Here is a 21714-nt window from a genome sequence, read left to right as displayed (position 1 = left end):
ACATTTCCTATCGTTAAGAAAATATTCCAATCCCCCATAACTAAAGTGGATGATCACAATTCCCCAAAATCTTACCGGTGAACCATGGTGTAACCACTGCCTCCCAACCACGTGACAAAGTTAATGGCAAAATATATGATTTCATTTTTGTTCATCATCTCCTCGGAAATACATTTTTTTTTATAGATATTTTTATTAGAAATTTAACATTTTTACAAGCTCCTCGGAAATACATTTTTAAAGTTCATTGGACAATTTTCCTGTTCCACCATGCTAATAGTTTCAAAAGATTCATCTGAATTCATCAGTCACAATATATCTTTCACAAATTAATGCTGACTCACTTTGATCAGCTGATAATTGTCCAAGCCACTGTCTCTGATAACAGATTACAGTGATACAGTTTACTACCATTTGCAGAAGAATCAGAAAAGGCATAGTACCTGTTTTCACCCTCCATCTCTTAAATTATACACATACATTTACAATCTTCCAATTCAAAAACAAAATTGCTGATTTTTGAGAGCTTTGGAAAATTACGACTAATGCACCTGCAATTTCCTCACCTATTTCTCTCAATAGCCTAGGGTGAAAATAATAAATCCTGATTTTCTTGCCCATCTTAGTTGCCATTATTTGCTCCATTACCATTTTAAAACTCACATTAAACTCATTAAATTAAACCCTTTGACTTACTTTTAGTGTACTTCGTGTACTAATGGAACTTTGTATCCATTTTTATAGTGTAAGAGGACAAAGTAGGCATTTAACACGTCTGCTATTTTTTAATCAATTAGGATCTTCCCAAACCTCACTTTAATGAATCCACATTCTACTCTCTAATTTCCTTCTCCTCCTATAGCAACAATGTTAACTTTGACATCATCTGAAAGTCTTCTTTTCCCCAAATTCCCTTTGTACCACATTTGACTTTTGTTGTTTTTATATAAAGTTCTCACAGGTTGCTGAATTTCTACATTTCCTTGCATTTGTGCACATCTTTTCCTTTAGCTCGTTTCTGTCCCCCGTCACATTTGTTAACCACAGTGGGCAACAATGTAACTAGAGTCTTTGTCTTTTAGAGAAGTGTCCCGGTTTTGTATAATTCAAAGTAATTCTTCAAATAGTCATAGTCATAGAATCATAGAGATGTATAGCACGGAATACTTCCCAATGTTTATGGCTATCCCATAGGATCTATGACCAAGCATGAATCCAGAATCCATGTTTAACTGCAATCCACACTCAATCCTGTCTGAAGCAAGACCTTTGGCAGTTAATTCGTATTCATCTCCTCAATATGGAAATATTTGCTACAAGGCATCCTCAAGAATCAGTCACAGTCTTTCAACAAATTATCAAGTTCCACATCATAGCAAATGGCCTTGTCTACCAAAGCATGATTTAAGAAATGAACATGCAAACGCTGGAGTACACAAACTCTCAAATGCCTGGCTAGCTTAATCACTTCATCATCAACCATTTATCTGCCTCCTATGAGTACAATTTGTTTCTATTTTGATAGAAAATGCAAAGAGTTGTCTGCTGGCAAACAAAACAAGCATGGCAAGAAATAACACTTCCAACACTGACAGTACGTTCGAGAAGAAACAAGTATCAGCAACACTGCCATGCATATCTGATTATGGTTATGTCTTACTCCCTGACATTGAGACAATTCTCAATGTAGGATCATTAGAAACTGGTCTAACCTACAGGACTCATTCATCTGTTGGCCACATACTCTTCAGAACTATCAACCTTTAAATGTTGACACTATCGCAAGTAAAGAGGTAAACATGTGCCTTAAAGATTAATTTGGGAGAAAGAGGGAGGCAGAAAACAGGAAACTATAGACTAGTTAGTCTGACCTTAGTCATTGTTGAGATTTTAAAGACTATTATTAAGGGTGGAGTAGTTGGAAATGCATGGTGAAATAGGACTGAGTCAGCACGGATTGGTCAAGGGGAGGTCATGTCTGCCATTTCTATTATAATTCTTTGAGGAGGTAATGAGCAAGTTAGACAAAGGAGTGCCTTTGGACGTGATCTATTTGGATTTCCAGAACCCATGGTGTTAGGGGCAAGGTACTGGCATGGAATGGCTGCCTGGCAGAAGCAGAGAGTGAGAATAAAGGGGTATTTTATAGGAAGGCAAATGGAGTGACTAGTGGATTTTGGCAGGGTCAGTTTTGGGACCACAATTATTCACGGTATACATTAACATTCTAGACAAAGGAATGGTATTGTTGCTAAGTTTGCAGATGACACAAAAATAGTTGGAGGGACAGATAGTGTTGAGGAGGCGGGGAGACTGCAGAATGACCTGGACAGGCTAGGACAGTGAGCAGATGGAATGATATGGGAAGCTGTGTGGTTTGGTAGGAAGAGTAGAGGGGGAGACTATTTTCTAAATGGGAGAAGGCTTTAGAAATCTGAAGCCCAAAGGGACTGTGCTTGGGAATGTCAGTTCAGGATTAAGGTTAAATTCAGGTTCAGTTGGCAGTTAGGAAGAAAAATGCAATGTAACCATTCCTTTCAAAAGGGCTAGAATACAACAGGGGAGAAATATTGGTGAGGCTGCATAAGGCTCTAGTCAGACTGCATTTAGAATAGTGTGAGCACGTTTGGGACCTGTATCTAGGGTAGGTAGTGTTAGCTTTGGAGGGGATACAGAGGAGATTTACAAGAATGATCCTGGAGATGAACGGCTTGTCATATGAGGAGTGGTTGAGGACTCTGGGTCTGTACTCAATTGAGTTTAGAAGGAGGAAGGAGAGATTTGGTCTCTGAGACATACAAAATACTGACAGTCCTGGTTAGAATGGACATGAAGAAGGTGCTTCTACTGGTGGAAGTGACTAGGACCTAAAGGCATATCTTCAGAGTTGAAAGGACAACTGAGATGAGGAGGAATTTCTTCATCCAGAAGGTGGTGAATCTATGGAACTCATTGCACAGAAGGCCGTGGAGGCCCAGTCATTGAGTGTCTTTAAAACAGAGACAGGTATGTTCTTAATTAGTAATGGTTACAGAAAGAAGGCAGGAGAATGGGGTTGAGAAAAATAGCAGCTCAGATCAAATAGTGGAGCAGATTCAATGGGCTGAATGGCCTAATTTGGCTCCTATGTCTTTTGGTTTTATAGTAGAGCAACTTTAATAGCTTAAGCACATGCATAAACCAAATGCATAAACGACTTGATTTCTTAAAACGTAAAAGACTTTGGAAAAGCCAAAAATGAAGAGTATGTGAAAAACAATTATTTTAAGGCAAAAACACCTCGTTACCTGTAACTACATCAGCGATGCTCTTGTCTCTGCTGGTGATTAGAACACGACATTGAACATCAAAACACTTTAGCACCCAGCTGTCCCAAACGTCATCCAGAACCAAAAGGGACCTACATTAAATTGAAAAAGAACTTCAGGGTGTGCAGTGTGCTTTATACCTAATTAACAGCTTGAAGATGTGACAATTCTTAACTACAGTGAAAAAAAAGTTAACAAATGCAGATTTCTGGATCCTTACACTCTGGCCTTTATTGTTTTCCTACTGATTACACATTTTTTCTGAAAAATGCATTCAGCCAACATGGTAAAGTCAGACACAATGCATTTAAATTAATCGTTTATTCTTTGAAAGCTATGTATAATTGAAATGCAAGCATTTCAAAGTTCATCTGAAGCATTTAGCATTTGCCATATTATCCAGTTATTTGATACAAAGAACCAAAATAATAACACAAATATCATGCTCATAATTCAAATCTTCAGACAATCTGACATAAATAAATACAAATTAAAAGGGAATGATTTGCTGTATTAATATTTTAAACAACTTTGGGATTACCTGTTCCCTTTAGTTATCTGAACTTAACTTTATAATAGTGACTAGACAAGCTTATTTAGAATACATTACAAAGGAGATTTTCACTTCTATCTTCACAATCGATTTTTATATCGCTTACCTGGGGTATTTGCGTGCCATTAAGAACCGGAGTCGGTCCCTAGCTTCCTCAATATTAAGAGGTGGACTTGGGTAAGTATTGGACTCCTGGTTAAGTCGACTGCAGAGATTCTGCAGTTTAACAAGGATACCTGCACGGTCTTGCTTTCCAACTGCTACCCAGTGTACTCCTCCAGGGAAACATGCTGCCAAATTACAGTTCCGAAAGATTGAATTAAATTACTGAATTTTGAAAGAAATAGTCTAACAATTGAAATCATATCAATTGAAACTTTATACCTGAAAGTTAACAATAACAATACTGCGCTCATCTATTTCATAAATGCTGCTTAATACATGGCCGCGTTGCAGCCCATAAGCTGTACTAAGTATCTTCGTTCTTTCTTCAAGCAGTTTTGCCGTAATACAACTAGAAAGGCTGCTACTATCCTGAATCAGCATCATTTTTCAGTTAAAGTGGCATCAGCAATACAATAAAGCTTATCACAACCTCACTCAGAGTCATTAGCAAAACAAATGCAACAACTGCTCTGCTACTTTCTCCCTCCTTACAGCTCCCAAACTTCCAAAATATTTATGTTACACTTGAAACTTCAACTTTTCCACCTCCTGATGCAGCCTGGCTTCCTGTGTTTTTCCAGCCTCCTGCCTGTTTATTTTGAATTCCAGCATCTGCAGTATTTTTTTGTCTCTTCTACAACAAAGGTCACTTATGTCCTGTCAAATTTTCAACAAAATATTAGGACAGTGCTATGATAAGCCCATTCTCCCTTGTGAAAATAGCCCAGGAGAGAGTTTCCTGGTTAATTCCCTGAAATGTCTGCACAAGTGGAAGTAAGTCTGGACAGCCAGGCTGCTGAGGTGTTAAAATCAGAGATGCAGCCATTCACTGGTCCATCAAAAAGAAACAGTCCTTCTGTCCTGGAACTCCTGCTGTAAAAATGAACTACCCACAAAATAGACTCAGGCCTATTACCATAGTTCTTTTAAGTTCCACATGAGGCCGAATAAAAACGTCATTGGAATAACCACAGCAATGAACCTCAGTGTGCTTTTTTAAAAAAAAAAGATACATACCAGGACCTTTGAATTGTATACTGTTAACCTGTAATATTTACATGAATATACAATAAATGAAAACTGTGATTGTGAATGTTCTGTGGCCTTGTTTCTTCCAGTATCTGATACCTGCAAACATCAGACGTGTAACCTGGGTGGGTATGCATAGTCTGCCAGTGAGTATAAAATCGAACATGGAAACATGCGTGAAAGTGTTATGGATAAGCATCTTTCTCCTACAAATTCCCAAATACTCCTGCCTGTGATGCTGCTACATCCTTTTCACATCATTAATATTCAGCTTTAAGGATTTCATGTCTTACCTCTTCTTCCACCTTGGGGATCTCAAAGTACAGGCCTCTTTGCAGAGAGAAAGAGAGAGACAGAGAGAGAGAGAAAAAAAAAAATCCCTGGAACAGAGTATGGGATTGCACTGCAGCAATCTACCTGATCCCACCCCACTCTGAATATTTCTTCCATGCCTTATTCAATGCATGTGTGAAATAAGAGACCCTATGAACCTCTTTTGCTGCATTGACATCAGGAGACAGTGAATATTAGCTAACCTTTGCCACTAAATTGCAATCTTATGATTTATCTTTGATTCTTAAAAGGAACTTGCCACACTAGGTAGGCACAGCATACAAGAGACATGGCAGCTCCCTGAATACGTGGCATTAACAAGAATAAAGTTCTGTCTGCAGTACAAATTCATTGAATATTTAGTAAATAAAATCCCTTTTGACTAATTAAAATGACGAGAGTTCATATTTAGTGTTCATAATTCCCTTTCTATGCCATGAAATACACTTGAAAAATGTTCCAACTTTATAAGAAGTGGTTCACTTATCTTCCTGGCATGATCAAAAGAGTTGAACTGAGCAACCCCAACTCAGAAAACAATGCATTCCTAAGTAAGCTGTCCTACAGGGAATGTTTTCTAATTGCTGTCCAAAACTGTGCTGCCAATTATCTTTAACATCAAAATGATCAACTCAAATTAATTTAAAATGCTGCAGTGTTGCATGAGAAGTATGTATATAATTCTGTGGCACAGCCACTCTGAATGTGTTTTGACATAAGGATTTCAGTGAGGTTTAAAGGTGGGTGTGTAAACTCTTTATGCAATAGGGTGTAATTCCAGAATCTGCTCTTGCAGAATGTAGCTGAAATGTAGCCTACTTTGAGACAAATAAATTAAGAGTTTACATTTGGTGGCTACAAATGAATCACTACTGTGGTAGTTGTGGTGGAAGTAATTTGGGGGATGAATTAAACACCGCAATTTGAAGTGCACTGCCACACATGAAATGCATTTGCATTGTGGTGCCAATGCACAAATAGCAGTATATTCATCAGAGTATTAATAAGAAGCTACAATGTAAATACCAAGCCACTGATATATTGAGCATGTGCAAGTATCAATAATAAATGAATGTACTTGGCCAGTAGGGTAGATATCATTGGTCTAATAATCCCTATGTGTTCAAGCATAAAAGTTGGGAGAGACTCAGAACCACATTCAGACACATTGCCCACAACTTTAACCGAGGAAATACCTCAAGTCAGGTGGACTAGGTGTTAGCTATGGTTAGTTAGTAGCATTTGTGCCTCCAAGTTAGAGTTATATTGCAACACTTTTTCACTTGAGAAAATACCACACTGTTGGAAGAGGCATTAAAATGAGATGCTGTCAACCCTCTCAGGTAGGCTTAAAATCCAATTTTGAAATTATTTCCAATGTCCTGGCGAATATGTAATTCTCAATCAACATCATAAAAACAGATTATCTGGTGTTCAGAAGACTTCATATTTTCATTTTTTGGAGGATTTGAGTTTTGAAGGACAGTGGAAATGAATTTATTTTAAGTTGTGGAGATACATGGACTCGTTTTTTTAAAAATGAGTCAACAAAAAGATATTGGAACTTTTATTTTAAAAGGCACTTATTGGAAATCTCAGGACTTCAGCTAATTGCTTGGACTCACTTCATGCATGTCAGTTATGTGGATTTTATGGCAGTTCATTTTGAATAGCGTTTTGCAGGCAGTATTTAGTTAGGCAGTACAGAATCCAGCTCAGTCTAGCTTTCAGTTTCCAAGTTCAGCTCTCTTGTTTCTGAAAACGCTTTTGTCATGCGTCCGTGTTGTATCTGGGATACTGACTCAGATGATTTAATGAAGGGATGGAGGTGGTGAGTCCAGTTGCATGTTCGGGGGAGGGAAGCAAGTAGGAGGGAGTGAGGAGTGAGAAGAGGCACCAAGTCAGGCAGAAGCGCTTTAAAAGACAAACAAACAGCCGGCGCAGTTATGACATAACTCAGTGGATAACAGGTACAAAAGTAAAATGAAAACAGAGGTCAAGACTAGCAATGCAATTGGGTTAAGTAATCCAATTTACAAACCATGCTTAAATGAAAAAGTATTACTCAAACACAATTTAAATGGGAGGCATCTGTAAATCGCCAGCCACGAAGTGCTTTGGGATACCCCCGATCATGAAAAGTATTACAGAGTCATAGAGTTGTACAGCATGGAAACCTTCGGTCCAACTTGTCCATACAGACCAGATATCCTAAATTAATCTAGTTCCATTTGCCAGCATTTGGCTCTAAACCCTTCCTAGTCACACATCCATCCAGATGCCTTTCAAATGTCGAAATTGTACTAGCCTCTACCACTTTCTTTAGCAGTTCATTCCATATAAGCACAATCATTTCTGTGAAAAACATTGTCTCTTAGGTCCTTTTAAATCTTCTCCCTCTCACCTTAAACCTATGCCCTCTGGTTTTGGACTCTCCTACTCTGAAAAAAAGATCTTGTCTATTTACCATATCCATGCCCCTCATGATTTTATAAACCTCTATAAGGTCACCCCTCAGCCTCTGAAGCTCCAGGGAGGACAGCCTCAACCTATTTCCCTACAGTTCAAACCATCCAATCCTAGCAATATCCTTGTAAATCTTTTCTGCACCCTTTCAAGTTTAACAATATCTTTCCTACCTCAGGGAAACCAGAATTGAATGCAATATTCTAAATCCAAGATTTTATTTTGAACAAAGATAGAAGAAAAGAATAAAAAGTGAAATTTCTCAACAAGAAAACTTACTGGTTATAACTTTGTGATTCCTTAGGGATTCAGCTGCTAATACTGACTTTCCACAACCTGCCATCCCATATATAGTAATCCACCCAGGATCGTTTTCCAGTTTGTAGAGTACATTTCGGATAGTTAGCACAAGTTCTGGACGATCAACAAACACAACAGGGCGTTGTGGTACACCACCTTCACAAAGTATAGTTTGAACTGGGGAAAAAAAAACACAAGAAAATAGAGATTCTTGTTATACAGGTTACTGGTACAGCAAAATTAAGTACCAATTACATGATGGAACATCAAAACATATATTGGCTTCCAGTTCAATTTTCATCTTCTGCTGTTCTTTTCCTTTCTTGTGCCCAAGCATCTAAATTTAATGGCATGATTATGTGGTCATTTGGTGTTAGGGTCAAAAATTGATTAGGAGAAAGTGAGGTCTGCAGATGCTGGAGATCAAAGTTGAAACTTTATTGCTGGAACAGCACAGTCTATGATCAATGTTTTCTTACTTTTTCTCTATCAAGTCGCTCTTTGACCTTGATTAAACCTGTGACTGGATGAATATTGAAGTAGTTGTCTGGGTCTCCATTCACAATGGAAAAATTAATCTGTGCATTGATCTGACTATCGCAATCTTCTGCCAGAACCTAGGCAAATAAACTCTAGGTTAATATTGAGAAATTCAGTAAGAAATAGCACTTCTATCGTGGTCAAACTTCAGAAATGAATCAGTCATTGATGTTACATTCAAAACAAGAAATGAAAATGGAAGTACTTGCCAACAGTATACTTGCAGTGATATATTAACAAATACAACTTCCATTCCTATAATAACTCTAACCTAATGAAACATGTTAAAGAGTAAAATCTTAGTTTGAGTGGTAAAACAGATGCCAAGCCTGATTTTGGAGAGCTGGCCAAAGGCATGCTTAAAAGGTTTGCTTTGGAGGAAGATTTTGAAAGCAGAGGGGAGAGTGTAGTTGCTACAGTTAATGAGGTTAATTATTAACTCCCCCTCCCACTCCACCGAGGATATGCAGGTCATTGGACTCATCCACCGCCAAACCACAACAACGTGACGGTCGGAGGAGGAGCGTCTTATCTTCCGACTGGGAACCCTCCAACCACAGGGGATGAACTTGGACTTCACCAGTTTCTTCATCCCCCCTCCCCCCACCTTGTCTCAGCCGAATCCCTCCAGCCCGGCTCCGCCTTCCTGACCTGCAGTCTTCTTGTTGACCTCTCCGCCTCCATCCTACTCCGACCTATCACCCTCACCTTGACCTCTTTCCACCTATCACATTTCCAACGCCCCTCCTCCAAGTCCCTCCTCCCTACCTTTTATCTTCTCCTGCTGAACACTCTCTGCTCATTCCTGAAGAAGGGCCTGTGCCCGAAACGTCGAATCTCCTGTTCCCTGGATGCTGCCTGACCTGCTGTGCTGTTCCAGCAATAAAGTTTCAACTCAAAAATTGATTAATCAGTAAATTGCATGATTCATGAAGGAATCAGCTAGTTATGCCTTTCCTTCATAATAAATGAGTTTCATTCAAGGAGCCAAACTGAAATTTTGCTATATAACCAGAAAATGCTCAGGTCTTAAAAACTCAGGTCTGCTAGCATCTGTGGAGACAGAAAGAGAGTTAACATTTCATCTTGATAACCCATCATCAGAAAGTTTAATAAACTTTCCACAGAAATGCATACTAATCTACAGAGTTGAAATTCCTGCAGATACAGATTTGTTACACTGTTAACTGCCATTCAGTGAGACAAAGTGAATATAATGAATACAGGTAGAAGTTGAGTTGCACACATGTTTGAGGGACAAAGGATGAATGTAGCAACTTTTGGATTGATACCAATAGACATTGGGTAGGTAGACAGACTGTAGTTTGACCTCCTTCAACAAAAAAACCTCCTTCACTATAGGATCCTCAGTCTCCATCCAAGAACATCACATTTCTTCCACTAAAGAGCAGTGAAGCATGTGACTATGGTCACTGGGTCAGACTGTTCACCACATTGAACAAATGTGGCTTCTGAAAATTTGCTGCAGGATTTCTGACAATCAATCTAACAACAGAGTGACATGGACTGTCCAACTTGTACTTGGACAGAGATAGGTCATACAAAAGATGATGATGATGACTACATTGATTTGTTGATGTGCACTGAGCACAGTGTGGAAACATTTGCCTTGTTGTGGGCTTGTTTTATCATTTTCATTCCTTTTTCTACTGCAGGTCTCTTTTTTTCTTATTGTAATATGGAAATGACTCAATACTACAGGTCATCTGATAGATAAGTCCCTCAAAGTATCTAGCGCAGTGGGAGCGAGTGCGTGCTTCTGGAACTGAAGAAGGTCAAAGTGATCATGAAACTCCTGATGCTGACCAACCAGGAACAGTTGCAAATGTTCACTCAGCTGACATGAAGATGATAGATAAGAAATTAGGCTTTGTGTAGTATGATTAAAATTTGAAATTTGAATCATTGACTGATGAAAAACAAGTGCAGATCAGTAAGGAGTCGCATTGGAAACGTTTGGTGCACGCCAGATTGTGGAAAGCAGAACATTATGAGCCGAGGTTTTCATAAGATGAAGAGGAGGAGTCCAGCCAGGACAGTTGCGGAATATTAAAATCTAAAGATGAAAAAGATGTAATTAAAAGTTTCAGTTGCAGATAATCTGAGATACAGATGAAAGTTCACAACATCACAGATGTAGATGTCTTTGTGATCGAAAGGATATAGGATTGGAAACTCAACTCAATGTCATAGCATGAAGAGAAACTTTTAATAATCCAGCAATGCCAGCATCAGACATTCAGTTAAGGCAGACCTTTGGGACAGAACCCCTAAAGATTTAACCTGTACTTCTCGACGTTGGAATTTGACAGAGTGCAACAGTTCCATATTTTGATAGCCTTTCACAGTGCTGAAGATATTCATCATGACAAATACAGGCACCAGAAGTATAAACAGAAGGGTGAACAATATAGATAAAGAGGCTAAAAATCAGCAATGAAAGGATATATTTAAAATGACATACAATGGAACAACCACTTTTCTTTTAATATAATTTTTAATCTAAAGAATCCTAGACTGCTTAGATGGCTCAATGCGTCATTGGTTCTGAGCTATGCAGAACAGTAAAGTCTCAGACTAAAGTCCTGGTCTAAAACAATGAAATAATTTCAGTTAGGTTAACAGTGGAGCACAGTAAATGTCTTCAATTCCATGGGCAAGTGGCACTAAAGGATTCCAACTCAGCTACTTGAAAGTACATGTGCAAATATCATCCTCCTCTATGAAATATTACTAAATGGAAGAACATGAGGTGCATATGAATTTTAAGTTTCAATAGGACGTAGTAACCTAAAAATGACATTTAATCTACTTTTCAATAAATATATTCAGGACCAGCAGGACAGCAGAAGGCAAAACTGGGGAAAAGATTCAATATACAACTAAACAACAAAAACAAAATATGGAGACAGTTTAAGACTTTTGAAAAAGCCTTGGTGCAATATTAACACAAAAATATTACAGAGCTGGGTTATGCTCCAAGCAGTGAAAGAACACTGCTCACCATTCACCTCACAGATGGCTACCGAGAGGCTTCACAGGCTTGTCAGTTGAACTTTCCTCTCATCTGCTGCTTGTTTCAGTGAAGATTCAACACCTCTAAAACTTGTCAAGAAAAAGTGAATCTCTTCAACAATATTGAGGAATCCTCACTGAGGCAGATTCACTCTAAGACCGCAGATATAAAGTAGGCAGTATAAGTAAACAGTATAGGTGGAGTTAAGGAACAGAGATAGGAGAGGCAGGGTTAACAAGTAATACTTTTGAATCTATAACATGAATTTTCTTCTGAAGGAATGAGATGCTACATTCAAAATTTAATTGTACAGAGCCAGAGAAGGTGTTAATTAATAATTATGCTACTCATATTAAAACTCAGTTACTCCTGAATGTACTAGACTGAATTTATCCAGTAACTCCACTCTGAAGTAGTACAACAGGGCCCTGCCTTTGCAATCATTTCAATGCTGAGTCCCTATATGTGAGGACTGCAACAATGCACACTATGGAATTGCAAGCTCTGACAATTTCTGATTTCTGCATTTAACTGTGCAGGTAAGTACTTCTGAAATTGCTGTCAATGCCCTTCATTATAACAGTCAGCAATAACAGACACCTTATTATTTTCATCACAAATTCTGGGCCATGAAGAGAAGCTGCAGGAATGATTGTGACTTCAAAAATAAATCTAATGTAGGATCACTGTGTGATGTTGTGTGCTGCTGATTTTGAATGCCAAGCCAAATAGGTGAAAGGTTTTTTTCATCTGGCTATTAAAATCTGATAAATTTTATGGACACAAATCAACAACGTGACTGGCTTAAGAGCCCTGCATCACATGTAGGCAATTAATTGGTTTAGCTACGTGTTCATTTTTGAATGAAGCTGTGGAAAGGAATCATACCCATTTGTACTAGGCCAGTTCAAGCATTCGTCATTCAGATCAACATGTTGGAGAGGCGCATACCACTGAAATACTACTTATACAACATTAGTGATGAGCGTCGACGATTCTGCCATTTTCAGTGTCAGATCAGAACCTGCTGCAAAGTACACTTCCCACTTTTTGAGAATTCCAAAGTACTCAACTGCATAATTATCCAGCTTTACAAATTAGTTTAGAATGGTATCATGATCAGCACAGACATGGTGGGCTGAAGGGCCAGCTTCTGTGCTGTACTGTTCTAAGCTCTTTTGACAATAAAGACTAATAAATTCCAGATCTTAGGGTAAGATTCCAACTTTAAAAAAAGGCAATTCATTCCCTTTTGTTAAATTTCACCTACATCTCCAACAATCTGTAATTAGTCAAGCTGCGACGTAGTCTCTCTCTTTCTTCCTCCTCCTGACAGACAACTGCCTGCATCCTACATGGCAACAAAGACATTACAGATGCAGGAAGGCAAAAAAAAAATCCTATTAAAGAAGCAAAAGTATACGCAAAATAACCACTATAGGACAGCAAAAGAATATAACTTTAGCACCAGTTAGATTATGAACCTTTGTCCGTCTGGCATTTTTATTCCTTTAGTTAATCGATGTAAGAGATAAATTATACCAAAGTGATGCAAAAAACAGAATTACAGCACACAGGCACCGTAGCATTTGTCATCCTGACCTGCCAGAATAGTACAATGACAACTTGCAAAAAAAAATTCACTTTAACTGCTTCCAAATAAGACTCAAAAGTAACCATTTGTTTATTAGCTTATGATTTACAATTTTCAGTTAATGTACAGCCATTTCTTCACCTGAACAATTTCAAATCCTAAGATTAGTCTATATTTCCTATGACCCAGAAATCTCAAATTTACATGATAAAGGTAGTAAACATGTGTATTTTAAGGCACAGAAAAATATATTCAGAAAGGTAGCAAAATCTTTGTGAAGGAGATAAAAATTTAGAAGCATCTTAAAAAGTAGCCATTACAAAGGGGATTCTAAACATTACAGACAAAACCACTGAGGCACAGGCTCCAAATTACTAAATAATCAAAAAGACACGAGGAAATAAATACAGTAACTATCACTAGAGAAATGTGTTAAGGAAACAAATGAGGCTAAAGGCTCAGAAGTCCTCTGGACCTGATGGGATTGAAAAAGCTGGTGGCCTTACACATCTGCTACAGCAGATGCAGGAAAGCGCTTGACCACAGAGGAGCGGGGGGGGGTTGTGTGGGAAGGGGCCATTTGTTCAGAAGAATTAAGGACATCTGTTTTTAGTGTCACTGGATTGGTGTAAATAAGGTGATAACATTTGCTCACTTGTGGAATGTATGGCAGTACTTCCTTCTCACCCTGGGGGCTGGAAGCTGCACATATTTCACAGTTGGGTGTTGGATAACTGAATTTCTGGTTTATATTGAAGAGTTTTAACAAAACTCATACTCAATAGCAAAATAACTTGTAATTTAATAAGCTGAGCGAAATATGCAATAGAGCAATCCTGATACATTTTCATGGGTACCACACTGAGTAGATTTGAATTTATAAAGCTCAGTTCCCTTATCTTAACTGTTCTGGAATGTGAATGCCCCATTACCCTTACAAGCTGGGAAAACACAAAGGCTGAAACTGACATAGTAAGAAAGTTGGAAGATGTACGCGCGCGCGTGTATGTGGGTGTGTGAGAGTGAGTGAGTGTGAGAGAGAGAGAGAGAGAGTGAGACTATTCTTCTGTAAATTATATTCACTAACCAAAGGGTTCAAAGGAGTGAGTGAGTGAGTGAGCGAGAGAGATAGATTCAGAAAGACAGAAAGAAAGAGAGAGAGAGAGAGAACAGAAGTTGGTGAAAAGGTTAACTCTTTGTGGTCTGATCTGAGTGCACACTTCCTTGTCATGGCTTGAATGTTTGTGTGTTGTTCCCTGGAGCTCCAGATCCAGGAATGTTACAAATTTAATTTGCATTTTGGGAATCTAAGAGGATTTTAAAAGAAAAAACTATTTTGTAGGACAATGATACTGGGCATGTGAGCTGAACGAGCTTACCTCATGACATTTTCCACATAGTTTAGACTAGTCTCGTTATTTCCTATTAAAAGGGAAGCATATCTAGCTAAAGGCCATTTAGCCTGGCTTGATCAAGGTTCCCACTTTGATTTGTATGTAGCTTAATTAGTCAAGCGTACTCAGAGTGTCTCTTCTTCTGCAAACTTTTGCCATTTTATTGCTGTTTATGTGATGATTGTTACTTTCCCTGCTTCAGTTCTGCTCAATGCCCCTACTGGACTTCTTTTTCTTTCAGTACATCAATGGCTACATTGGTGCTCTTTCCAGCTCTTGATCTGAACTTTGAATTTCCACTCACCAGTGCACAATGCATCTCCGACACCTCCCTTTTCGACTTCTGCCGGCTTTCCTGGGGATCGCCTATCAACAAATATTTGTTCTAAGCCCACTGCTTCCATATTTATTTTCTTAATATTTTCTAAGCAATCTGTTCTGAGATGTTGTTATGCCTCTGGAGCAGGTGGGACTTGAACCCAGGCCTCCTGGTTCAGAGTCAGCTCAGTACTATTGCATCACAAGAACACTTCTATTTGTTTTTAAGAGTAAGAGGAGAATTTTAATAAGGTGTTTAAAATCATAAAGAACACTAAAGGACTGAAATCAGGGGTCACAGATTTATGGCAATAGGCAAAGACATTAAAGGCATAAGGAAAAACATTTTTAAGTGAGTAGTTAGGATCTGAAACAGATTAATTAGAGTTAAAATAGAAATTGGTTAAATATTTGAAGAACTAAAGTATTCTGTGATATGGGCAAGGAGCAACAGAGTGGGTTTGCTCTATGAAAGAACTGATGCAGACTCTGTGGGCTATCTTCTATAAAGTGATTCTAAATGTTAAGGGAGGACAGTTCCTTTGTTCAGTATTCATATTTCTACTGGTCATATTACTATCCGTTTCTCATGTTACACATAGATCAAGATTACACCATTATGAGACGCAGTGACACTGCAATCAGAACAAGACTCTCAAGATAATTCAACAGAAAATTCACATGCAAAAGATAAGCTCATAAAAAGCTCAAAATAACTCATCATTTATATTTTCAACTTTCATGACCTGCATTACTACTTAACCCAATTCTCATGAAGGAATCAGTTCCTATATGAACACCTCACCAAGGTAGCTGAGAGCTCTGGAGGGTAAAAGCACACAAATCTGTCCTGTTGGGTTATCACAACTCAATGAGTCAAATTAATTACCTTGTACCACTCGCCAAATGTTTTTGTACTTTCAGGTTATAAGCTGTTAAAGTGGTTTTATCCCATAATGCTAGTTTCTTTTTCCCCTTTTAGAACAATATACCTTGTCACCTGACCAAAATCATTTGCCTCTATATAAAAAGATAATGATTTTGACATTTAGACAGGTTTGATTTCACCTTTCTACCCCCTTTGTTTTTACAAGCAATTTCTCCACCCTTTTATTTGTTTCATTCTCCTCTCTTGCCACTGACTCAAAAATCACAGCACGACAATTTCTCATATTCCTGCTCCTGCCTGCAACATAGATAAGAGGCGCCAAGGTCTCAATTAAATTTTCAACAACAGTGCTATTTTTGGATATCCTAACCAAATAAGCCTTTATGTGCAGTATCAAACTATTTTTCTCTTCTCCAGAAGATACCTCACTTAGCTGCTCAGCAGGGAGTTATCTTTACTGTGTATGTAAGTTGAAAGTAAAAAAGAAATTCTGTGCAATTCAACCCACAGTGACTCCAGTAGTGTAAATGTAAATGCAAGGAAATATCGCTTCCATGTCAACTGTTCCATAATGCCTTCAATTCCATTTAACAGTTGAAGCAAAATAAGAACACCCATAGATATGAGATCAATGAGGTTGGCTCTTCAGTATTTAATGTTACAAGCCCTCCAAGAAATCTATGCCATAATCACACCAGAAAAGTAATAAAACAACTTTAGAGTGGTATACAGATCGCAGGTAAATTACTAGCTTACTTAAGCACACACAATTATTAGATGTATATAAAGCACAATAAAAGGAAATATAAGCCATTTAAGTAAATAAGACAACCAGAACAATATATCATTCTGCACTAAATATACTCACCATAAGCAGTTGGGCCATCTATAGATGTTTTATTTGGAGAATTAGAGACAATTGGAAGGCCATCTTGAAGAAGCGCAGCAAGTTCTTTGTACCCTTCATTCAGCAACGCATTGTAGAAAGATATGACAGCACAATTATCCTTTTGAAGGATTAGGTTTATAAGTAAAGCAGCTCGTTCTTTCTGTGTAAACTGAAAAAAGGCAGAAAAATATCATAACTGAGGATTCATTTTCCTGCAAAATACTTGTTCAACAGAAAGCATATTTTAAAGCTCATCTTAGGATGTCAGCACTGTTAGCAAGACAAGGGGCATTAATTGCTGATTCCCGATTGGCATATGCAATTTAAGAACAATGATATTCTCAACAATGCTGTATGGTAAGGGGTTTCAAGAAATAGACCAGCTATGAATGAATGAACAATGATTTATGTCCCAGTTGGTACGTATTAAGGAGCGTAGTTTATTCATTCGTGCAATTTGACCATCACTTTATTGTGCTTTGCTAATTGTCCTTGAAAAGTTAGTGTTTATCATGCACCATAAAAACCTGAGGAAGGGTCACTCGATCCAAATGGTAACTCTAATAATTCACCACAGATGCCGCCAGACCTCTCAAGCCTTTCCAGCAATTTCTGTTTTTGTTTATCATGCACCAGTTTTTTTTTTGTCCATTGAAGTCAGAGTGACAGGTGTGGGAGGTTTTGTTCTTAAGAGAGTTGCTACAATGCATAATACACTTTACACCATGATACGCTGAAGGAGAAAGATGCACGTGCTCAAAATGGCAGGTGACTGCCAATTATTAGTACTATCAGCCTCTGACAAATGTAGGTAAATTCAATGCTTGAAGAGATCTTGAGCATTTTCTTTCTATTAAATGTATGAAAATTAATTCTGAACTGAACATAATGAACATTTTGTAAGCTAATCTGAAGAGTTCAAATAGTTCATTATCAACAGAACTGTTGTATCATAGCCAAATATCATTCCTATTAAGACATGGTGTGCTAATATTCAGCAGTATCGAGAAGATAAAACAACTTTATTATGGTGACTTGTTAATGATAACAAGAGTCTGTTTTTGTGCCAAAAAAGGAAGAAAGCAATGAGAAAACCAATTTGACGGTGATTACAAATGAGCATTAGTAAAAAAGTGTAAATAAATCCTAGATGTGCCAATAAGCAAATTTGCCATATCATTAATAATACTTTCCTATAGTTGGTTACCTGAGCTTTAACTTTCTGTTCATCCTCAAGACTCAGAACCTCTTCACTTATGAGGTGATCCATAATATATGAGGTCTTGATATCTTGCTCAAGTGCAGAGCGATTTTGTAATAAACAACTGCGCGTTCGTTCATCCATGATAGCAAAGGTTTCTAGCTGAAGAAGCCTTACTACACACCTAAACATAAAAGCAGAAATATTGCAGTAGCACACAAAATATTTCAAAATGATCAAAATCAATATGAAGTTGACTTTTCTTTATTCACTCTGCAATGTGCGTGCTGAGAGCAAGGCCAGCATTTAATGCCAATCTCTAGTTGCCCTTGATAAGGGTGGTGAGCTGCTTCTTGAACTGCTGCAGTCCATGAGCTGTAGGTAGACTCACAATGCTGTTATGGAGGGAATTCCAATATTTTGAGCCAATGACACTGAAGAAATATCAATATATTTCCAAGTAAGGATGGTGACTTGAAGAGGAAATTGCAGGTGGTGGTGTTCACATGTACTTCCTGCCCTGTCCTTCTAGATGGAAGTGGATTTATGGATTTATGTGTTTACTGGAGCTCTCTATGGATCTTTGATGAATTTCTATAGTGCAGCTTGCTGAAAGCACACACTGCTGTTACTGAGTGTCGGTGGTGATGGAGTGGATGCTTGTGATGCCAATTAAGTGGGCAGTTTTGTCCTGGATGTTAAGCTTCTTGAGTATTGTTCAAGTTTCAGTCATTTAGGCAAATGGGAAATATTTCATCACACTTCTGACTTGTGCCTTGTGGACTGACTTTGTGGAATCAGAAGGTGAATGTATTCCTGTAGTATTCCTAGCCTCTGACTTGCTTTTGTACCACTATATTTATATGGCAAGTCCAGTAGAGATTATGGTCAGTGGTAATCTCCAGGATGTTACTCATTCTTGAATCTTTGATGGGAGGCAGCAAACTTCTTTTTCCATTGCAAAGTGGTGTGTTGTACAGGAACAAAGGATGTCTTCACTGAAAGAAATCGAACTGCCTTCATAGATAAATGCCCTCAAGTAACAAATGTATGATCTGTTAACAGTACTAGCCTGGTTATGATCGGCTATTAATATTCATATTTCAAGTTGAAAGGTTTTCCTTGAAAGTTATCAATTATCATCACTTTGGATCACTGCATTTCATTTTTACATTTATAAAAGCAAAATAAAATTTAGCATTTCCTCACTGTTTTCAACTCTGCCCGACTTAATTAAAACTATGCTGTGATATATTAACTTTGATGCTTTAATATTAATTGTTGTAAGATTCTCTATCTTTGACAAAAGGCAGTTAAACAGAATGGAGCAGGAGCATCAGGTAGGATTAGTTTAATTTGGAATTATAGTCGGTATGGATTTGTGGACCGAAAAATCTGTTTCCATGCTATATCCCTGAAAGAAATTCAGTTCTGCTGCACTGACATTGCTCAGTTTAAAAATGTTATAAATTGAAAACATCTCTGAGGGCATTTCAGTTTCCTTCAATGATAGGAATACAGACATCCTCCTTTCATGCACCACATACCATTTTATAGCTGAGAAAGTAATCTGTTGTCTGCTCATTGAGATCAGGTCCGGCCCCTTTACCAATAATAGATACAACGAGGACAGAAATGACTTGCCCTCTCATTTGCATACATCACTCTCCACTGCAATTTACCTTGGCCAGCCGTAATAGAAATTCACTTGATGGTAAGATTGCAGAAATAGCTCATACTTTAACATTGGGCAGCATAATGTGACACATGTCACTTTCTCCACAAATTTGAGATTCAGTTTGTCACCAGTGCTAATGTTAATGTAATATACTTCAGTCTAAAAAGGGAAGAATTTGTCTTTCAAACCCTTAGGATATTTTAAAGCACCTTTCAGCCAAACAACAATTTTTTTGAAATGTAGTCACTGTATAAGACTGTAAAGTGCAACAATTTGTGCACAAGGATCACACTTATCCCATCCCAGCCCATATCCTCCCTACAATAGAACTAACTTGCATCTTTAAATAATTCCTTTTGATCTTTTGTGTTTAGCTGAATAGGCTAGGAGGAGCTCAGCTTATCCCATCTGAAAGATAGCTCCTTTGACAATGGAATACCCTAGCAGTATTAAGCTAAACTACAAACATAAATGACATGCTTGAAGCTCCAGAGTGAATCATGATTCTACAACATTCTGATTCTTTAAATGACAGTGCTATCACTAATAAAATGCAGATATTAAAACGCTAAAAGTCTAGTAAAGAGGGCACTGAATACTGTGCATAACTCTGCCACATCGTGGTAACTCAAAGCTATTACAATTACACAGATCTTCCTTAGGCTTTTCTCTCCTTAGTTGAGGAACTTAACTACAAAGCTGAAAAATATCCTTTTTATCAAGGCCTTCCATATCACAAAGGAGACTTGAAGTCAACCCATATCCAATAACCTGTGCTGAAAACACCGCTCACATTTTGACAACTGGGACAAAGTGCACCCAGTAGCTGAGCCAATCCAGAACATTCTAAAATAAACATTCGAAACACAGGTTGTTCTACGATAACGCAGAATTAGTAATAACACGATTCACAAATTGTGGATGTTGTTTGGACAACTTGAACTTTCTACTGAACAGATATAGTGATTTTGTATTAGCGATCTTTTACAGTGCGATTTTCTATAGCCGTTTTCCATCGTGTGATTTTTGTTTTAGATTACTTACAGTGTGGAAACATGCCCTTCGGCCCAACAAGTCCACACTGACCCGCCGAAGCGCAACCCACCCAGACCCATTCCCCTACATTTACCCCTTCACCTAACACTATGGGCAATTTAACATGGCCAATTCACCTAACCTGCACATTTTTGGATTGTGGGAGGAAACCGGAGCACCTGGAGGAAAAACACGCAGACACGGAGAGAATGTGCAAATTCCACACAGAGTGTCACCTGAGGCGGGAATTGAACCCGGGACTCTGGCGCTGTGAGGCAGCAGTGCTAACCACTGTGCCACCGTGCCGCCATGAGGTGCAGAGGAAGACAGCTGTCGCGTTTTAGCAGAACGACCTGTAAACCAGCCTGTAACACTCTTTAAAGAAATCTCTGGTCCCTTAAAAAATTACAAAATCCAAATCTTCACCAAACACTAGCCAATTCTTCCTTGCACCATATTTTTCAGATAAACCATACAGGGTAAAAACAATATCTTGGGTAACTTTACAGGTAAAAATTTATATTGTGATACAATTCAATATAACATTTCTATCCTGTATAGCAAATTTCTAGCAAGTAGTCTTTTTTCCACAATACTTTTATAAGCTAAGTTTTGAACTTTGATCATGCTCGCAGAGGGACATGAAGAAAGGACTGGATGTTTGTCCACAGAAAAAAATAATGACTTCTGGAATTGAATAGCCATCGGAAACAGAAAGCACAAAATGGGTTGAAGTTAGGGTTGATTGCCACATCAATGTTCAACTTATGCTAAAGTTTGTGGGAAGGATGTGAAATAAGATGGTCTTAGAGCTAAGCTGAAAAATGTGTTGCTGGAAAAGCACAGCAGGTCAGGCAGCATCCAAGGAGCAGGAGAATCGACGTTTCGGGCATAAGCCCTTCTTCAGGAATGAGGAAGGTGTGCCAAGCAGGCTAAGATAAAAGGTAGAGAGGAGGGACTTGGGGGAGGGGCGATGGGAATGCAA

General features: G+C 38.2%; 1 protein-coding gene across 8 annotated transcripts in view; it reads right to left on the bottom strand.

The window, feature by feature from the left end:
* apaf1 (apoptotic peptidase activating factor 1) overlaps positions 1-21714 on the bottom strand; it is a 185178-nt gene that overhangs the window by 157016 nt on the left and 6448 nt on the right. For all 8 annotated transcript variants that reach the window (XR_006315078.1, XR_006315080.1, XR_006315079.1 and 5 more), the window contains exons 2-6: positions 18023-18200; positions 16795-16984; positions 8134-8331; positions 3968-4151; positions 3288-3400 (exon numbers count right to left, since the gene is read on the bottom strand). Coding sequence is in view for 4 of the 8 variants with exons in the window: in XM_043713625.1 (XP_043569560.1) it covers positions 3288-3400; positions 3968-4151; positions 8134-8331; positions 16795-16984; positions 18023-18160 (823 nt within the window). In the remaining 4 variants the exon portion in view is untranslated. The remainder of the gene's footprint in view (positions 1-3287; positions 3401-3967; positions 4152-8133; positions 8332-16794; positions 16985-18022; positions 18201-21714) is intronic.

This window comes from Chiloscyllium plagiosum, chromosome 23 (assembly GCF_004010195.1).
Source record: "Chiloscyllium plagiosum isolate BGI_BamShark_2017 chromosome 23, ASM401019v2, whole genome shotgun sequence".
Lineage (NCBI taxonomy): Eukaryota > Metazoa > Chordata > Chondrichthyes > Orectolobiformes > Hemiscylliidae > Chiloscyllium > Chiloscyllium plagiosum.
This window is presented reverse-complemented; position numbering and strand designations above follow the sequence as displayed.